At 37.1% G+C, this 21,537-nt stretch overlaps 1 protein-coding gene across 1 annotated transcript in view; it reads right to left on the reverse strand.

Moving 5' to 3' along the window:
* WDR70 (WD repeat domain 70) overlaps nt 1–21,537 on the reverse strand; it is a 126,336-nt gene that overhangs the window by 90,742 nt on the left and 14,057 nt on the right. The window contains exon 6 of the mRNA XM_085042170.1: nt 3,420–3,479. Coding sequence (XP_084898296.1) covers nt 3,420–3,479 — 60 coding nt within the window. The remainder of the gene's footprint in view (nt 1–3,419; nt 3,480–21,537) is intronic.

Genomic DNA, 21,537 nt, shown 5'->3' on the forward strand with positions numbered 1-21,537 from the left:
ATGCAGACACATAGAAATACCACCAAAAAACTTGTCTCAAAGCTATATCAGTCTACTACTGTACTTTTTTTCCAAAGCTTTAGTATACATCTATATACACTGTATTATGGAGACCTTTAAAACCCATGTAAACTGTTGAATAGTTCCCACAGAAAACACTTTAAAACATGGAAACAAGTTCATGGAAAAAGTAACCCACAGAAAACATTGTCCCAATAAAAGCATCATGTATGAACGAAATTTATTCTTCGAGATGGACAGTTTGCTTTCCTAGAATTTAGATTTCCTTGCATGAAATAGAGTGGGCTTTTTTTTTTTTATTTTTCCATTTTCATGTAGAAAAGGTTCACTTAGCTATTCCTTATTTTACCAAAGACTCATTTCCAGTCATCTTGTCTTTTAGGTTCCTACTGCTCCTGACCAGCTCTGTGCTGGTCACTTTTTAAACATCACCACCTAAGGCAGGAACAGGCAATTCCCAAATGTTGGAAATCAAGCAGGCGAGGCAGAAGGCCAGCTTGGCTGAGCAGGGATCTTACCTTGGAAATAAGGCAAAAACGAAAGGTGTACGCCCAGCAGAAGCAAGGTCAGGTGACATGGGAAGAATACAGAGGTGTTGCTTGCTACTGCAAGGAGAAAATCTGTGCAGCCAAAGCTTAACCAGAGTTGCAGCTGCCCAGAACCGTAGGGGAGAAGAAAAACTTTTTTCAAATACAGTAATGGGTAAAGGCAGTATAGAAATAACATCAACCCATACCAGGATGAGGATGGGTGCATCACAAAGAGGACAGAGACAAGGCAGAGATGTTTAAAGCTTTCTTTGCCTCTGTCCTCTGATGGATCAAGGGACTCTCAGTGCCCTGAGCTGAAAGACCATGACTATGAGAATGATCAGCTCCAAGCCAGCCCTGAAACTGTGCAGGATCTACTGCTCCAGGTGGATCTTACAAATCTACAAAGCCTGATGAGATTCATCTGACAATCCTCAGGGAGCTGGCTGATGATATTGGAAAGCCTCTCTTGATGATTTTCAGGCAGTCTTGGGAATCTGGAGAGGTCCTAGCTGGCTGAAAGCTGGCAAATGTTGTCCCAGTTTTCAAGAAAGGCAAGAAGAAGGACAATGCAGTCATTGGTCATCACCATCTTGGCTTCATGAGACAAGTCTTGCTTATCAAACCTGATTTCCTTTTATGACAAGGTAACTATCCAGTTAATTGAAGGAAGCCAATTGATGTGATCTTTTTGGATATAAGTAAAGCTTTTGATACTTTCTCTCTCAGAGTCCTTCTGGATAAAATGTATTAGGAAAAGGTTCTTCACCCAAGGGTGGTTAGGCTCCCCAGGGAAGTAGTCACAGCACCTGACAGAGTTCAACAAGTTTGGACTAGACTCTTGGGCACATGGTGTGACTCTTCGAGACAGTGCTGTGCAGGGCAACATGTTGGACCTGATCTTTGTGGGCTCCTTTCCAACTTAGAAAATTCTGTGATTCCAAATGCAGGTACCTCACAGTGTTTCACACACACAATGCCCTAGTATAGCCAACTGTCTGAAAATAGTACTTCCAAGAAAAACACGATGTGGCAGAAATGATAGTCCTATTCACCAGGCAACTGACTCCTCCTTAATCCAAATGTCCTGCTTTAACTGAGAGGCATTCACTTTCAGAAATCGTTTCAGATGTGTTATCTCTTACGTGTTTCCAAAAGGAATGTGCCCCTTTTTACAACTTAAATTGAAATTTTGAACCCTCACCATTTCATTCATGATTTCTGACATGCAGAAAAAAGAGGCATCTTCAGATTAATCAGAACACTCAAGTTCTCTATTCAACAACTTCTATATGAGGGAGCAGTTGTGACATGAGATATTAGAAAGCACAGATTACATATTTTTTCTCATACCCACCTATATATCAAAAGTACTATGAGAAAAAAAAATATATATATATGAACTTTCATTGGGAATAGTAATTCCTATTACACTGTACAAGCAAGACAACTGGGAAATTAATCAGGTTTCTGGAAAGACTCCCCAGCTTGGGAAATCTTTTCTGAGATTTCTCAGCTGCACAGGAATAGAGTCATCATCAAATCCACATTGATTTGATTGAAGAGGTACAGATGGGATGTATAAGTTTAGCTGAAATACAGTACACTGTAGGAACATAATGAGAAGACAATTTAAAAACATTGAGGCAAAACGTCGAAGTCAAGGTATGAAGTTGCTCCCATCCTTATGTGTCTAAGGTCATGGGCAAGTAGTTTCACTGTTCTAAAACAAACAAAACCCCAAAAAGACAACCCTTTTACAGAAGAGATCTTTTTTTTTCAATTACATGTTTAATTTACTGCATCCAGACTAATCCAACTGTGCTATATATATCCCATATTCCAATGCACCTCTGTTCCAGGTGACGACAGCTGCATTCTCTTGCAGTCAAAATATCTCAGAAGTCCTGCAAAACTATAACTTCCACTTTACAAGTCATTTTATTTAGAAATAACATGAGCTTATTCCTTAAGAAACCATGAAAAGACTTACTGGTTTTATATAGAGAAAAATAAACCAAAGATTTTACCTAGCAAAGTTTGTTAGGACATGTATTCAAGAAACATACTGCAGAAGCAGATACTGTCACATGTAAAATGGGAAACTGATTTGCACTAGTACACGACTCTACAAAACCTAGTAGTAATTCACAGAAATTAATATACAGTTGCATGCACTGTGTGTAGAAAAATTCACTCTATTTTGTTTAACATAAAGTAGTGCATCTTTTACAGGTCTTCAATCAGTCAGCCCATAAAAGCAATTGAATGTGTGTTGGAAGTTGTGATTACACAGAGAAAGAAACATATAGAGCAAAAAAATAGTTGTCCCAATTGTGGACTGTGGATTGTAGTTCTTTAAAATAAGGCAAAGGAGCAATATTGAAGGTAAAATCTAGAAAAGATGCAAAGACAAGGAAAAATGAGACTTCAAGAAATTGAGAATAGTGTCTAAAAGCCACTAAAAGATTGAAGTAGAATGAAGTACTCAGCTGCAAAAAAGTCATCAGCAATAACATTCTGCTTTAAACCCATGACCGAAGAAAGGTCTAGATTAGACCTTTCTAAATACATGACTATCTGTTAGGAAGGTCTAGCCTAGAAGAGGAACTCTAACAATTACAGAGAGCATACTTGATGAAAATGAGATTACAGTTGAGTCAAATGGAGATGTGTTTACGTTAGTACAAGGAATTGAAGAGGTGATCCTGAAACACACTTTGAATGGCACTAAGACACCAACTAAAATAACAAATTAAGGAAAAAATTTGTTTCTAGAACTTTAGCTGATAAGTATTTGTTAACTTATTTCACAGACTGAAACAGTTCTAGAAAAGCATGAAGGGTTGAAAATGTGTTACCACTTACTGTCTTTGTTCCATGCTGGAGTGTAATTTCATGAGAATCTGGAATTTTCTTGACAGGGTTCTGGAAAAGAAGAAAATTTACCTCTGTGAAAATGGTGCTATCACCAGAAAAACCCACTAATGAAATATATCTGTAAAAGTAAGAAAGGTTTCTGTCACACCAGTCACAAACATGAGGAGGAGAAATGAGAAAATCATAAAGCAGAGACTGACTTCACACTTTTATTTTCATGGATATACTTCCAAAAATATGATGAATAATTGTTTTTAAAATATTACACTATCTTAAGACGAAAGCAGGAAAATATATATATATATATTTTTTTTTTTCTCTTTGGAAGACATTAATTCACACAGAAAGAAATGTAACGAAAGTACTCAAGTATTTTTGAGCAACTTTCTACAAAGGTCATGTGAATCATTACTCTCAAAATGTTTATTTATCTGGCACCACTCCAATTTCCTAAAACAGGCACAATCTATCGTCTTGATACCTGACATCTTTGTTATAATCTTCTGTTGCCAAAGTAGAATTTTTTTTTAATTTAGGCACATTTTATATTACACATTTAATCTCTCTCCTTATTCATCTCTGCCAATTCCTTCACTATTTTTCATGATTCACAGAAAGTCTCTATAGCATTTCCTTCATACTTGTTTTATCTTCTTTATCAGTTCCATCTTTTTTCTCTGATAAAACTGCAAGTTTCATTATCTTTGGTTTAGCCATATCCATCCTTCTTTTAATTTTACTTTAAGTAAAAGGGGATATGTTTAGATTAGGTATTAGGAAGAAGTTCTTTACTTTGAGGGTGGTAAGGCACTGGAGTCAGTTGCCCAGAGAAGCCGTGGATGCCTCATCCCTGGAAATGTTTAAGGCCATGCTGGATGGTGCTCCAAGCAACGTGATCTAGGGGAAGGTGTCTCTGCCCATGGCAGAGGGGTTGAAATGAGATAATTTTTAAGGGGGGAGGGCATGGGGGTTGTGCACATGCACTCGTTATTTGTCTTCCAGAGCAACCACTTTGCTCACTGAAGCCCTACTGGGAAGCAGTAGGACATCCCCTGCTGATGGGAAGTAGAGAGTAAATCTTCTGCTTTCCTTTGTTTCCACATGTGGCCTTCTTCACTTTTACTTCATTAAGCTGCCTTACTCTTGATCCATGAGATTTTTTTTCATCTTACTCTCATCTCCCAGTTCATGCTGCTGAGGATGGGAGTGATAAAGCTGCCTGGTGGGTACCTGGCATCCAGCCATGTCAGCCCACAAGGTAACAGTAAAGGTTTACCAATAGCTACACAAGACATCCTAAAAGGTAAAGCCCACACCCCATTAAGTGACACTTCCAATGACTCAGTGGCTTAGAAGCTGAGAAGCAGCTGTAACTCAAAATTCCCAAGCAAAGCTGTGATTATGAAAATGAGTTTATTGTTCAACTGACACTATAAAGCACACAGAGGAAGGTATAATTATAATACGAATTAAGTTTTCAATGCTCTGTCATTCCCTACACTATGAACTGGTATTTGCTGTTCTTGGGATGTAAAAAACTGCTCAATAGCCACTGCCTATACTTGCCATCCAAGCACACTCCATAAAAACCAAAGTGTGAAAAGGAAACGGATTCCAAGATTGACCCACAACAACTGTCACCCACAACAAAAGATGTACTACTTCTGTGAATCAAAGGCTTTCACAGAAACCTTCTGCTGCATTCTTATCTTAATCACTGCAAGGTTGCTTTTCTGCATTGGAATATTATAAAATTCTTCATTTCATATACCTTACCACAAAGGTAGGTATTGTATGTCTGTAACATGCCAGCACTGAATTTAATTTTCAGAGGGTATTTTATCTACTTTAAGAGTTCTTTCAGTAATTCAATGAAAAAAAAATTATTAATAAACAAAATTAACTAGAACAAACAGTTTCTTTTAATTGCTAGTTGCTCCAGGTGACAATAATTAAATATCTTTTTTCAAGAGAAGAGTAAAGCACTAATATGAAAACATTTTTGCTGTATACCACACTTACATTGAACAGTATTCTGCCTACTTAATTTAGGGGAGAAGAACATATAGGAATATATTCTGCCACCTGATAAATCAAACATCCTGAGCCTGAAAGTCAGACATTTGGCGACTGCTACTGGTGCTAAGCTTTGCAGTGTCCAAGGGATGCCTAACAGTTAAAGTAACTGTTTAGACTATTCCAAACAAAAAATTAAGATAACAACATCCAGGAACGTATCTTGGCATAACATCTTCAAATGAGCTAAACATTTACAAGAAAACCAAGGTGGCTCATTCTATTTTAGTTAACTATGAACTTCCTAAATAACTCAGAATGCTGTGTCTGTAACGTGCTACAGCACATGCCTATATGCACATAAGATAATCAGATGCAACTACCACTTTTCCAGTTATTACACTCCAAAGAATAAAGAATGCCATAAAATCCATTTTTTCCACACTCTGAAAGGGAAATACAGTTAATACATTTATGCTGATTTGAACATCTGGATATTATGTATACTGGAATATTACTGTAAGTCTGAAAAAAACTGAAAAGGTAGAATTTGCCTAAAGTGTACCTGCACTTCCAGGACTTCAGCTGTTGCTTGGATTTCAGATGTTAAGTTTACACAAACTGATTCTATAATTTCACTGGTATTGTTCTGCAAAGTTTGTATTGTAATTAAAACTAGAGGAGATAAAAATCTTTACAGGATTTCTGGGTTTTTTTAGGGTTTTTTTGTTTGGTTTGGTTTTTTGGGTTTTTTTGCTGTTGTTATTTTCTTTTTAAAGCCCATGAAGAAAAGACAATATTTTAAATTTCTTCTTCCACAGAAACAGAGGAAAACAGTTATGGTGTTGACATATCTCCTAATAATTGTACAAAAATTCTCAATTCCCTGGCTGACATAAGATTAATATGCATTATATCTGTGAAATAGAGTATTCTAAGCGTTCACAGTTTTTCTCAAAATTAATAGTCTTATCTTTAAAATAATTTCTGCAAAGGGACACTAAAATCAGCATCACATCCACAGTATGCAGTTCCAATTTTTTCAGGGAATTCCAGCTCTAGTTGAGCATTAAACTCCCGTGCCTAATAATACTCTTCTATTTACTGCACCCCTATCAGTAAATATCTTGGATTTTTTTTCCTTGCTCCTTTTGGGAGCTTCCTTATTCTCAAACAATACTCAGAAAATATGCCAGTAGCCAACAGAGGCTGAAACTAGGTTAGTCTCTCCAGAATGTCTTGATAAAAATCAAAGACAAAACCAAAAAATCAAGTAAACCAAAATTACTCGCTTTTTCATGGCCCAACCAGAGAAGGGGAAAATAATGCATTTATGCCTGTAAGAACCTCTACTGTTCTGTTTGCAGAGGTCTATATATCACTAAATGGAAATTATACTGTATGAGAGAGACTTGAATGCTCTAGGTAATCTTTCACACACCAGGCCCTTAAACAGGAACTTTTCTGGGTGCCCACAATACTACAATTTATTGCGGAAAAACACTTCTTTTTTCTCTGTGTTTTCAATTGCCCTTGTAAAGGATCATGCCTTCTTTGAGGATTTCAATACCATATGCTGCCCTGGAAGAAAATATTAGTTTCCTTTTCTGGATAGCTCCTTTGTTCTCAGTTCTCTCCTGAAACACTGTCTTCCTGGAAACTTGAAAAGACTACTCATTTGTGAGAGCAGAGCTATGGCACAGCATGGAGAAAAAAAGTGCAAAACTACAGCTGGTTGAACTAAAAGGTGAGCACTTTCCCTGCCTTAAGCAAGACAAAAGGTTAAAGCTGGTTTGGCTACTACCTATTTTAAATACCTTAAGAGAACCACTAAATTGATCAGGGAGCTGGAGCACATCTTGTGAGTACAGGATGAGAGCATTGTTCAGCCTGGAGAAGAGAAAGATCTGGGGAAACATTATAGCACCTTCCAGTACTTAAAGGGGGCCCAAACAAAGCTGGAGGGACTTACCACAAGGACAAGTAGCATTAGGACAAAGGGAAATACATTTAAACTTAAAGGAGGTAGGCTTAGGTGAGATACTAGGAAGAAATTCTTTACTGTAAGTGTGGTGAAGCACTGGCAAGGGTTGCTGAGAGAAGATGTGGATGTCCCATCCCTGAAGTTTTAAAGATCAGGCTCGATGGGGCTCTGAACAACCTGGTTTAGTCGCAGGGGCATTGGAAAGAGATGGTCCCTTTAAGGTCCGTTTCAATCCAAACCATTCAATAATTCTGTGATTCTACTATACTAAAAAACCCTTTCTGCTCCAAGTGTAAAAATACCTTGCTCTTTTGGGTCTCTGGTTTGGTATACTCCACAGGGAAAATGCTATCTGTTCATGGGCAGGAGTGACGAGAAGGAGGCAAGAGCTATACTTTACAGAGATTTCTGCATTTCTGGTGAAACTATAGGTTTTGCAGAACAAATATCACAAAGCTAGTCTGACACAGATAATTACTGTCTGACTTGAAGACAGATGGAAATGACTGGAACCCTAAATGGGCAGCAGAAATAGCTGAAGTGGAAAGGGAACGCTAAACCCTAGCAACAACTGGTAATGAAAGTACCTCCATCTACTCAAGAAACTGCAGGAATTCCAACTCCCAAAAAAGGACTCCCCACAGAAAGCCAAGTTTTAATCATTCAAATCCCAGGCCTTCTGCCAATTAAGAAAAAAGAACTTTTCAATTTTGTGCCTTTTGTTTAAATATGTAATGTTCATGGTTTTTTTCAAGTTTTTTTAAAGCTTATTCTCTTCCCATCCAAAATTACTATTTTGCATGGAAAAGCAAATGCCACACTGCTGAGGGGCAAGGTGGGGAGAGCAGTAAAATTTGAGACCCCTTGAAAGACTTTTATTTTGTACAGCAGCATACAGACTGACTATATTCAGACAGACTAACTGATTTCAGTATAGTGCTGAAATCTACCTTCTGACCAGATACTAACAAATTTCTCTTTTCCACTTCTCCAGCACAGAATTGAAAAATCATAAGTAAAATTAAGTAATCAAGAGTGTCAGGAAGGAGTTAAAAAGAGAAATTATATGTTCCCTAATAAAAACGTTCATACTGTAAATTGCATTATATACTGAAAGGGAATGCTCTTAAAACATTTTAAGGACAAAAATATGGGCAGACAACTCATCAATGATCACAACAGAAAGGATGGGATATCTGACACACTAATTCCCAAAGCAGACAGGTACAATAGAACAAGCTCTTCACAGAATCATGGAATTGTCAGGGTTGGAAGGGACCTCTGGAGATCATTCAGTCCAACCCTCCTGCCAAGAGAGGGTCATCTGGAGCAGGTGGCACAGGAATTTGCCCAGATGGATTTTGAATGTCTCCAGACAGGGAGACTCCACAATATCCCTGGACAACCTGTGCAGTTTAGGCAGATAAAATACCACAGAAAACCACTGAATTCTGGAGGTAAACCACTGTTTATCTCAACCACCAAAGAAATCTGGTCCAACTGCTACAGTATCTAGGCACAACAATATGTTAGTACAAATAACAGAAGTCTTCAACTCATGTTGTTGCTTGCTAACGTCTGTATCAAAATGTGTTGGGTTTACAGGTCAAATACTTTCACACATCACTTAAAATAAAACCTAAATGTTTCTTTTTAGTGTAAAGAAGTTACAGAAGTCCATAAAACTTCACAGGGGGACACTTGCACAACCTCCGTGTATTGGAATTACCCTCAGACCCACAAACAGGCAGTTTTTTCCTTTCTACCTCATGTCCAACTTCAATAAGAAAGTGAAGGAAATTAAGAGACTGTTTTAGTGATGATGAACAGAGAGAGCAGAATCCTGTTCCATTCTTCAATATTGGGTCTGAAATACTATTTGAAGAAAGATAAAAGGGTGTTGAGGGTAGTATTTTCCAAATCTGGAAGGAAACATGCCTCATTCCTCTTTTTAAACTAGATAAATGTTTTAAGCTGTTAGGCACCCAGACAAATTTTCCATGACAGCAGTGAAAGGTGAAGGCAGTAGTAAGAGTGCTAATTTATTTTTTCTGTTCTTTTTTATACTCATTTTTCAAACAAACACACACTGATGTCATGTTTCGTTCCACAACCATGCACTGATTAAAACCATATTACTTGTAAAATGGGCAGGTTTTCTAAGTCACATTTTTTCACTCTTTTCCTCTGTAAATTAAACGGAAAATAAACGTGTAAGATATACAGTAGGGTTGCACAAGTGAACACTCAAGAGAAAGACAGAGTATGAAAAATCACAACATGAGAGATGGGTAAGATACTGTTCTACAGAAACAGAAAAATACAAATATTTTTGGGTTTACTGGAGTGCATTAACCACAAATTTCCATGCAGAAAGAAGCATATAGATTTGAAAGGACATTTCAACAACTTCTAATTTCCTCTCTTTTAGGTGTTAGAATTGACAGATGTATTCTCATTCAAACTTGCATGGTATTAAACTCAGCTTGGCTCAGATTCACATAATCTGAGTTTCTAAATGTGATGCATCTTAACACGGAAAACACTAACTTCAGACTTCCTATATAGCCTTAAAAAATAAGCAAATAACTCAAGAAGAAGAATCAGTGCACCAAAAAACCAGAATCATTTGGAAACCTCTCCTCTTTATGAATTATTCATGGCAGTGCAAAGCAGCTGAATTCCTAGCATAGATGCCTTGATTACACTGGATGAATCAGGGCATGCATGTCTGTATTATTTAAATTTCTGGTCTGAAGAAGATAAAGGAAAATATTCTGGAAAACAGGAGGATGCATGCAAACACTGGTATGAATTATCCTGGCTGGCATTCCCAGGAAACACACACAGTATCTGTTACTCATGGAAAAACATCGATAATGCAGAAAACCTTCAAAATTAACAGAAATATTGAGGATCTTGTTCCCAGTTAGCCTTTAATTTGGATAAGTCAAAACAGCACAGACCTTACATCTTGAATTTTAAGTACAGGAAGATTAAGGAGATATTATTCTTCCTTTAGTGTACTAAGAGGTATTGCTTCGGTGTGCACTCATGACTTAAAAGGTGCTTTAAGTAGGTGAGCTTCCTTTCAAATACCTACAGAAAGTGAATATAGTTATTCAATATGGAAATGGTACTGTGTCTAGTTTCTTTCAACATCATCTAATCCACAGATTCGTGGAATTTTTTCTTATGATCTGAACCAAAATATTTTGTGAGGTCCAACCAGCATGGGAAAAGACCTTAGATTACATCTTTATTCCAACACACGACTGGCTAAAAATAACTATTTTTTATGTTATTATAGGCCAGATACAACATATTTTATTAGATGATGGATCAAATGGTAACTCAGAGACTGTGCCATGACAAGACAGGGAATATTAATTAACACTCCCCTGCCCTTTCATGCCACTTACCAGTACATCCCCTTCTGAAAAAACTCCAATGGCTTAGTAGTTTAGAAAAGGTATTAAAAATAGAATCTCAGCATGTTTGAGAGCACCTTTTTTAGATATAAACATCATACTTCTAAAGTACAGCAAAAAGCCTGCTTGATCTGTCTTCTCGGGGCTACTTTTAGATAGATTTCAGGAGGTTGCTGTTTTTCATCTAGAATCCAAAATCTCATTCAGATAAATTTCTAAATTTGTAACAAGCCTTTGATTTATGAAATTATAGTTTATATTAATACTTATGACCTGGGAATTGTTCTCACAATGTACACCAAAGAAATTCTCTTGAGTGTTTTCTAAAACAAGCTTTAATCATTGATAAAACTGATTTAAATCTAAAATTGCCTGGAGTTATTCAAGTTTTCTCTGCAGTTTCTGGGAGACAGGTTTACTTAAGCTGAGAGTTCCAGTTACATTTCCCTCACATAACCACCCACCTGTTTCATCTTTATCTTCTCAGTTTCAAATGTGTGTAAAAAAAATTTCCTGAAACATTATGTACAACTGCCGCATACCACCAAAAAGCACCCGTGTTCAATCAAGCCACAGTTCTACTACAGTAAAAAAATACAAAACATTACTGCTACCTGCCATGTTAGGAATGAAAAAAATCTCTAGCATTTCCAGTCAGGCATATCCTTTATTAAGGTTATTCCTTAGAGTTGAATAGTGTACTTTGTCTTAACATAATGGAAAACTTCCATTTACTCTGCAACAGTACAACAGCTTACAAAACCCTAGATCAGCTGACAATGAGGAGAAATAAAACTAACTCTGAAAGCTCTGTTCAGGTTGGTAGGTTTCCAAACAATAGTTTAATTATGAAATCAGAAAGGACAAATAATTTTGAACTTTTAAGTGTTTGGAGTAGAAGTGCCAAATGCTTAGTTTAGATGCAAACAGGTCTCACTTATGCATTCACCCATTTTACATTCAGCTTGTGTAGAGTTTTGTTCCACAGATTCCATGTGGGATTTCTACCACAAGGAATATGCTATTGCGTTTTCAGCAATGTTGGTGAAGTTTTTCACATTTGCTAGGGATCCTACTGTTCTTAGCAAACACACTACAGTCAGCAATCTAAACAATTACAGCTCAAGAGAGACATATGTCCAACAACTCCACTTTTCAACAGTTCTCCAACTGTTATTGTAAAATATGTTCATTCAAACATTTACTTCAGGGTCCTGAGACACAGAAATTTATGCAGAACATCCTACCTAGTAACAATGACTGAAGTTGTCTAAACAGTTACAAAATAATTCAGGAATTAAAAGTGTATGTGTGTGTGTGTGTGTGTGTTTGTCAGCTAGTCATGCAAAGATCTGCAACCACAGGGTGAAGGTAGGGGGACAAGGGTTAAAAATTAGAGCATGTCTCTGTTACTGCAGGAAGGAAGAACAATTTCCTATGTAGCTTCCACAGCTGGTTCCAATTCTATTACTGTTTCGAGTATTAATTCTCCCATACCACCCATAAATTACCTTCAAAACATTAACATTTAAGCTCTCTTATAGCAGCACAATTTTATGTAATGTGACATGAGAATAAATTCCTAAGTGACCTTAACTATGCATCTGGAAACAGGAAAAGATGCATTTATGTGGCATGGACTTGAGGTCCATGCTTGGTAGAAACACACTTTCATGCTTCAATCAAAAATATTCTTTTATCGAAAGCTTACAGCAGAAGAAAGCAGTGCATTAGGGCCAGATTATATTGCTAAAATGGTTGCAATATCCAATAACACTGCAAATAGTTTTCAAAATGTTCAAGGCAAATGCTAAACACTAGGTTAAAAACAATAACCAGTGTGACTATCCTGGTTTTACTTGTAATCATAAATCAAATAATTGTAAATTTTTGTGCCCAGCAATTATGAAACATGCTTGGTTTTTATGCATTTATATGGTATATTTTACTACAGTACCAATATATGTTGAGATCCCTCCAGCATATCATATCAAAAATACTGATCTCCATACATGTAATGTATTCTGAAAAATTCAAATGATTACAATTAAACCTGACAGGACACACAACTAGAGAGAGGGCCATTGATTTCTCTAAAGCAATCAAACTACAATTTTGTTCGGTATTGCTCAGTTCTGGGTCATACAGGAAAAGAACAAAGAACTCAACACATCTTCCAGTGGAATTTTGCCCATGTTAAATCCAACACTTACTATAGTCATTCCTCAAGGAGCCTGAGCTATACAAGTATACAGAAGCAATGCTCTCACTTTTTAACCCAGACTAAGATAAAGATCCATTGTCTTGACAACAGACATTTCAGCTGTGCACACAGAAAAAAGAACACAAAAATTCAACATCATACCTTACTGAAATGCCTCATTTCACAGACTTTTACAGACATTATTTAAGATCTCATACACCTTTCTTTCTTCATAACATAAAGAAAATGTAGATTAGACCTATGACATCTCTCCTTGTTCAGTAGGTTTCTTGATCTTCACAAGGAGTTACTGCAGATACTCCATACTATGCAAAGATTACTTGAGTTACAGGAAAAAACTCCTTTTACAATCTAAAATTTAAGTTTGGCTTATATGATTCAAATGGAATTGCTATTAATTCTGTACATAATAAACTTGTTAACCAAGTTGAAATGGATTAATAAGAACATGCATCTTCAACTTAGTCATAACAGACAGTTACCAATATATTTTTAGCTCATACCAATCTAGTACAAAGATGGCAATTTTAGATATGCAGATGAAACTCTACCATTACTTTTCTGCGCAAGAGTCAAGAAAGAAAAGCACAGACCATAAATATAAAGAACTCCAGATTTCAGACCACATATCTACAACATATCTGCTGTAAAATCTTCAGTAAGACAATTGCTTTCGTGCTTGTTTGTTTTAAGTGGGATAAAATGTCACAGGTGTGCTGCACTGATACTCCAGTAAATATAGCATGTTTGTTCATTCAGCCACTCAGATTCCACCAAGACAGAAACCATTATTAATGCCTATTATTTATAATGAAGCATTGAATAGTTGAAGTTGATAGGGACCTGTAAAGGCCATCTAGTCCAATGCCCCTACAATGACCTTCAACCAGATCATGTTGCACAGACCTCTGTTTGACCTGGTCTTGAATTTTGTTTCCACGGATGAGGCATGTACCATCTCTCTCTGGGTAACCTGTTCCAGCATTTTACCAGCCTCAGCATAAAAATCCTTAAACTAAATCAACCTTCTTTTAGCTCAATGCCATAACCCATTGTTCAAGAACTACAGACCCTGCTAAAATGTTTGCCCCCATCTTTCTTATGGGGCTCCTTTAAGTACTGGAAGGCTGCAGCAAGGTTTCCTCAGTGTCTTCTCTCTTCCAGGTCCCAATTCTCTCAGCCTTTTCCTCATAGGAGGGGTGCTGCAGCCCTCTAAGCATCTTTGTGGCCTCCTCTGGACTCAGTCTGACAGGTCCATGTCCTTCTTTTGGTCGGCACCCCAGAGCTGGATGCAGTGCTCCAGCTGGGTCTCACCAGAGAGAAGCAGAGGGGCAGAATCCCCTCCCAGCCCTCCTGACCACGCTGCTCTGTACTGGCCCAGTACACACTTGGCTGTTGGGGCTGCAAGCACACATTTCCAGCTTTTCATTCCCAAGTCCTTCTTGACATGGCTACTCTCCATACTTTCATCCTCCAGGGATGTAATAACAAACAAACCCCCCCCTGCAATAGGAAAAAAATAATAATGAGCTCTGTGTATAATGTTTATGTTACAAGTGCAGTCTTGCTGCTGTTGAGAAAGCAGATCCATGGTATTTCATATCTCCTGGCTGACTGATTGGTGAGGTTCCTAGGGAATGCATGATTCCATAACTACTGTTTCCATTAAAAAAGCAAGCTCAAAAAATATTCCAGCAGTTCATCCCCTGTAATAAGCATGCCTAACATGCGATTCTATCAAAAGAGAAACAAAAGTACAAAATACGCCAAAAATGCGCATGAGAGAAGCAGAGAGCTTATAAACATTCACTGGCTCTTCACAGGAAAGGATGAAGTGGTGGGAAGGAACATATGACCCATAAAATAATCTGAATCAAATGCAGTCCAAGATTTTTTGCTCATATTTGTTCAAATTCCCTGTAATGGACATTTTCCAGGCTACTCATAAGGAAGCCAAAACAAGGATTCCCAATTTTGCACAGTTTGCTGCACTTGGGCAGAATTTAACTTCTGTTTCTAGAATTCACTCTGTAAGCCCAAATTCTTCACACAAACCTCATGTCTGACATCCCCCTTGAACACATGATACACAAAATGACATGGTTTAATTCTGAAACTAATGATATCTCACATAACACCTTACTGCTGTCCCAGACTTGACTGCTTCCCAAGCCTCTTAAGAATTTACATTTCACCTCTTGGGAGCCACACAAAATGGACAATAGATATGCTTACAAAATAAATTGTTTTGCTGTGAGTTTTTCAATGCCATTATTCTGTTAACAGAAAAATTGTAAAGTGCAAAATACAGGTCACTTGAAGGTACTTTTCTTTACATGCTTGCTTTCAAAATTTACCTGGCCTTCTGTATTATACATTTCCAATACTCTGGATCCTCAGTTCCTTTAGCTACCACAAGTAATATCCAGTCTGAGACAGCAAAAATGGATCTCTGCGTAAAGACTGATGGCAACCCTTTGTCTTTAGGTTCCTCTCACAAGATCCGATAAACCACTACAGACAGGGAGAAACTCCCTTCACTTTATTTAGGGAGTAAAATTAGGGAGTTTAGTATTCACTTCAAAATCAATTCTTTCAGAAATAACTGTGTAGGGCAATCTACTAAAATGGGAAATGCAGAAACCCTGAGACTGGGTAAGTTGTTCCTACACTTACCCTTAGAATTTCAGTGTAATACAGAATTTAGGAAATAAGAGAAAGCAAAAGAATCCTGCTTTTAAAATACAATCACCAGTCCGACACAAACACGTACAAAACGTATTAAAACCCACTATAAGTTACTCATGCATTCTGAAATCCTCACAGTCACTATGATACTGAACAATTCCAGTAGCATGCACCATAGGTGAGGGAACCAGCTAGAAAGAGTGAGCAAATGCATATAAATAGATTTTTGCAGCTGGTTGTGGATATCAAGGACTTACAAGTATCTATTAATACTGACAGGGACTGGGCAGATAAAAATTGCACTTATTAAAATTTTGCACAATAAAGGGCGTAGGAGAGTTCTAGTTGAGACACTGGAATTTTTCATAAGGTTACATATTTGTTCCAAGATGATATTTACTGTTCATATGTCTACAAATTTGCACTTAACTCAAATAACCAACAAGCTATAATGTGAACTGCATGCAATTTAAACTATCCACCCCAAAGAATGAAAGACCTGAGATGACCTTCTTAGAACTTGTAATTAAAACAAGGTATGGTATGCTAAGCCTAATGCTTACACAGTAAGCCCTTCTCACTGTAAAAGTGCCAAGCTGAAAGGTTATTGTCAGTGTGCCTCCTGCATGCCTTTTCAGCAAGAAGAACAGCACATAGCGAGGTCAGGCAGTGCATTGTCAGTGGCTGCCACACAGTGTTTTCAAAGCCCTGCAAAATCTAAAGCTGGGTTGTTTTCTTTGATGAAAGATGAGTTGTTACAGGTTAAAGATAAATTAAATATTATTTATTCAACTTACTTCAAATAGAAACATTCCGCACATGTGTTTGGATTCTCATATCAGCACTTGGCCCACAACACAAACTTCCTAACACAGAAAGCCTAAACCTACCAATAATCTTTCTTTAAGGTGATATGTGCCTCAATCACTCCTGATTTAATTTTCTTTATTTATGAAAACTTCAACACCTACCAGAAGCTTTGAACCAAAACCAAAGTTCTAGCAACTTCTAGTTACTGGGAAGTTCTCTGGCTCAATTTAGTTCTGAAAAGCAGCCAATTATCTTAGCAGCTATGTAATCATATGACAAAACACAACATAAAAATACTTTTTCATTTCCATATAAATTTCAGTTAAAATGCTCAGAAAAAAATTGTATCACTAACTAATATTCTGAAAAGGGAAACACACAAGAAGTGCCATGGTTGACTCCAGAAAGAAAAAAAAAATCTTACCATACTTGGAAAGCAAGTAAGTTTGATAAATGCATAACCGCCTGAAGGAAACACAAAAACTGCAATCCCATGTTTTCAATTTCTTTTTCTCTCCATACTTTTCAGTATGGAAATTTTCAATTAAGTCTTTCATTAACTCTTCTTCAGACACCCGTCCCTCACATGATGTAGCTAGAAAGAAGATTTTCCCATAGAATTTGGGTGATTTCTGTAATATTCTCCCACCCACCCAAACTTGGTTGCAGAGTCCATAATGAGGATACTCCCTAAAAGTATTAGTCAGAGTTGCAGCTTCCATTAGATCCTACATTATGAGATGATTCTCAAGAGGTAAACTAATGCAAATTGCATTAAACTAAAAGAGTTTAACTATAACTGACAGCTATTATATTTTTTACAGGATAGGACTAGTTTTCATAAATATCATGTGAATTGGGCAGATACTTACTTAAAATACCCTTAAAATAGCATAGTTATAACTAATTTAGATTTAGCAACATTCATTTTACTCGGGGGAGTTAATATTTTCGCTGAAAATGCACTGAACTATTTTACTACCGCTCATTCATTGAAACACTGATTGCAGTTTCTTATTTGGACTACAAGACTTTGAGAAATCACAGGAAACTCCCATTAGGGCTTCTTATAAATTCACTGTCTATTCAATGTATCTAATTGTCTTCCCTAAGAAAAATATTTTTTGGACAGCAACTGGACTAAGCCTTACACTATTAACTTAGAGATAATTGAAAGAATCTGCCTTTAAAATTGCAGTTGTCAAATGCACAAACTTTCTTTATTACTTAAAGGGTTGCACTATCACAATAAAAATATAAACATTTGTTTTTTTAAAAATCTATTTTCAGAAGTTCCTTTACAGAAAGGAGAAAAGTATGACAGACTCACAAGAGATAGGTTACAAGCAGCGATGGGACAGAGGATCAACAGAACGCCTGATCCCTAAAAGGCACCTTAGGAAGGGCAATCAATTATGACAGAGTACTGGTCTGACAAAACAAAAAAAAAAAAAGCCTCAAACCAACTGGCTGTCCTAGATAAGGCAGCATTTAATCATAGAACAGAGAAACAACTCTGAAGGACTCTGTGAAAAGAAATGTAATAAATGCCAAGTTAAACCAAATGAAGTTATTAAAACAAGCAGTTATTAAACCATTGATGGAATATAAATCCATATCAGAATTTTTAAACCATTTTCTATTGAGATATACCATTAAGTTTACTCTGGCATTGCAATTTCTAGAATCTAAATTTGGATTATACACTTTTAATGAATCAAAAATTATCGCACTCTCATGTGTGACCCAATACCTAACCTTGTGTCCTGACACATCCATGCATGTCATCCAAATGAGACAGCACTTTTTAAACATGAGCAAATGTAATTGTACAAAAAATACACAAGTGAAATAGAAAAGGCAACTAGTACATGAGGGATTAAATCTTCTCCAGAATTTTAATATTTTTGACAGCAAAAATTTAAGGAGATAAAAAACTATTTCTTTTTAGATGGTCTTATGGCATCTAAAATGGCACAGAATGCCCATAAAGACCAAGACTTAACACTGTAGACCAAGTAGGAGTTGTCTTTAAAATGATTCAGCGCTCTGTGTCACAGTGATCTTATAAAACAAGCATGTGCAGTTTGTAGACACTGAGGATGATTAAGCTACTTAATTCTTCTTCTGAATTTCCATTTCTGGCCTTTCTGGTACTCAGTAAAAGAGATGGCAAATGACTTAAAGAAGGAATATCACCGAGAAATACCTTCATTCTTATATTTAAGACAAGAGCAGTTACTTTGTGGCATCAGCTTTGCAAGAGACATACACTGACTATTTGTAGTGCAGAGTTACAAATCTGGTGGCACTGAAAGCCAGCTGATACCCAGATGCCACACATAGCCTGATATGCATGTCTGCCTTCTTTGCAGAGACCAGCATGATGCAAAACACCCCAAGTAACCCCAGGTTAGGAAGAGATAAACCTTTATAAATCCAGATGATGCAGGAAGATTTTAAGATACCGAGCTGAAAAAGAAACACACTGCTGCATAAACCCTAAGTAACTTCTCCATCCTCCAACTGATCTTCCAAAGTTGACAATACCATTTTTAACATGAGAGAAAAAAGAAAAGGGCTATATGTGTAACAGAAGTGATTTCCTTATTTTTATATTTCCCTCTTTAAATAAAAATATCAAGTCCTATGATTTGCCTGTAGTACCTAAAAGGAAAAGAATAGCTAACTCACACAAGCTAGTAGAAGCAGCCATTAATATAAAATTTGACCTAATTCATAGGACATTGCAGCCCTAACAAAGGTTATCAGCTCCTTCTGAGTCCTGAACTAATCTGCAAATACAAAACCTAGAGAAAGTGATAGGGAAATACCACTTATATTTGTGATCACCGTGAAATACTTGACTGAAAAACACAAGCCAGGCTAACATTTCCACGAAAACAACTCATATCAATTAGAACTCTAGCTTCTGCTTTCATTCTAGATATTTGAATGAGTAATGTAAATCTTCAAAGCATTTTTTTCAGAAACAGAAGTTTTGTTCATGTATAGAAAAATAAGTCCTATTCCTGATTTCTGAAACTTTTCCAGAATTTCTTTCCTGCATCATCCCGGTTCCAGCCCAGATCAGCAGGATGGGACATAGACAAGACATCACGTTATTCAGTGCCACCTTGTATCAGTGCCAGGGGAAAGGGTCTCCTCCAAGAACATTGTTCCTTTTCCAGTCACCAGAAGCCACCCACCATTGCTTAGGTGTCCCAGGCATGGAGAGCATCTTCCATGTGAATCATCCTCCTTGTATACTTTTGCTATTAACATTCTTGCTGTTACTGCTTGCTTTCATATTCCATTGCTGTTTCCAGTAAATTGTTCTCAACTCAACCATGATCTCTGCCTTTTGTGTCTCCCACCAGAGGAAGGGAGGGAGGGGAGCAGCGCATGGTTTTCTTTTTAATGGGAGTACTACATTGGGGAACACCATTCCCAAACCATGACATGATTCATACTCATTTTTATATGAAAGATGGCCTACGGAACTTCAGTACTGCAAAAGGCAACCATGACTGACTGAGTTCAACTGTTAAACTAAGACCTTCTGTTTCACCACATAAGAATCCTCACCGAAAAGAATTCCACACATCCAAATAATCCAAGTCAAAATCTTGACACAGTACTACTTACTCTGAAAAACTGTTCAAAGCTACTTGCTAAAGAGGACTGCAGAACCTATGCAAAACCACTAAAAGTTCCAGAAAGGCTGGTGTGCATCTGTGATGTTTTCACTGCCTCTATGTCACTGTTGAGCCGCTAGCAGAGTGAGAAGACCCAGGTTCAAAGTGGCATCAAGAAGAAGAATAATTTAATTATTTAATTCCATCTTATATAGACTTTTCAAAGGTCACCCAGATTGGTCAGTTCGAAGCCTCCCCCTAGGCCTGACTGGCCAGGCCTGAACTGTCCACATCCTGAGAAACTGTTTTTAATAACATCCAAACTTTATCTTTGTTTATAAAACACAGGAAGAAGAGAGAGAAGGATTCTCACAGGAAAGATCTGTGCTAGCCACACCTCTATGTGCAATTTTCAGGAAAGAAAGAAAAAAAAAGAAGTGTATTGACGTTAGATGGCAGTACTAGGGTTAAGAAGACTGCTACACTCCACGAGTTTCTTACCTGCACCTTGAGAGCACACTTTGCTGCAACATACTGTACACTTCTGTGGCTAGCACAGGTTTTTCCCATGAGAATTTTTCTTGTGTTTTATAAATAAAGATAAAGTTTGGATGTTATTGGAACAGTGTCCCAGAACTTGGACAGTGCAAGCCTGGCCAATCAGGCCTGAGGGAAGGCTTCTGACTGACCAATCTGGGTGACTTTTGAGAACTCTATATATGTGATGAAATCAAAACAATAAAGGTCATTCCTTCTTGCCACTGAGAACTGGTGCCTTCATTACTCTGCTAGCTGCTCAATAGCGACATACTTCCATCTATTAAAGGCTGGTAAATTAATTAAACTTGGAAATCAAAATGAAAGTCACAAATTTGCACCCTTTTTCTGGTAGAAGCTATGTTTTGCCTGTATCTTCTGATTCATTAATAGTGTAAAAGCAAAGGTACACCACTGGTACTTCCAGTGAGTATGCATACTCAGCCCCATTTACAAAACTGGAAGTCTATGTCTGCAGTCCCACTCAAGTCAACACAATATTTACATGAAAATTGATCTGATTCTCCAACCTTAAATAATGAACCAAAGCTTATGAGATGGCTATTTATTAGCTATTTGCATTAAGCCTTATTTTAGAAAACTGAACTGAAAGCTCCCTAATCCTACTACATAAAGGTCTTGTCTGGATTATTTATTTTATATTGTGAAGTAAAGGTTACATAACAGATCACCTTTTTGCTATTCTAGCACATGATGCTTATATGAATGTAACTTCCACTTAAGAAACTAATGTTCTCATGTGAACAGATGCAGGATC

This window comes from Lichenostomus cassidix, chromosome Z (assembly GCF_008360975.1).
Source record: "Lichenostomus cassidix isolate B80296 chromosome Z, HeHo_3.0, whole genome shotgun sequence".
NCBI classification, from domain to species: Eukaryota; Metazoa; Chordata; class Aves; order Passeriformes; family Meliphagidae; genus Lichenostomus; species Lichenostomus cassidix.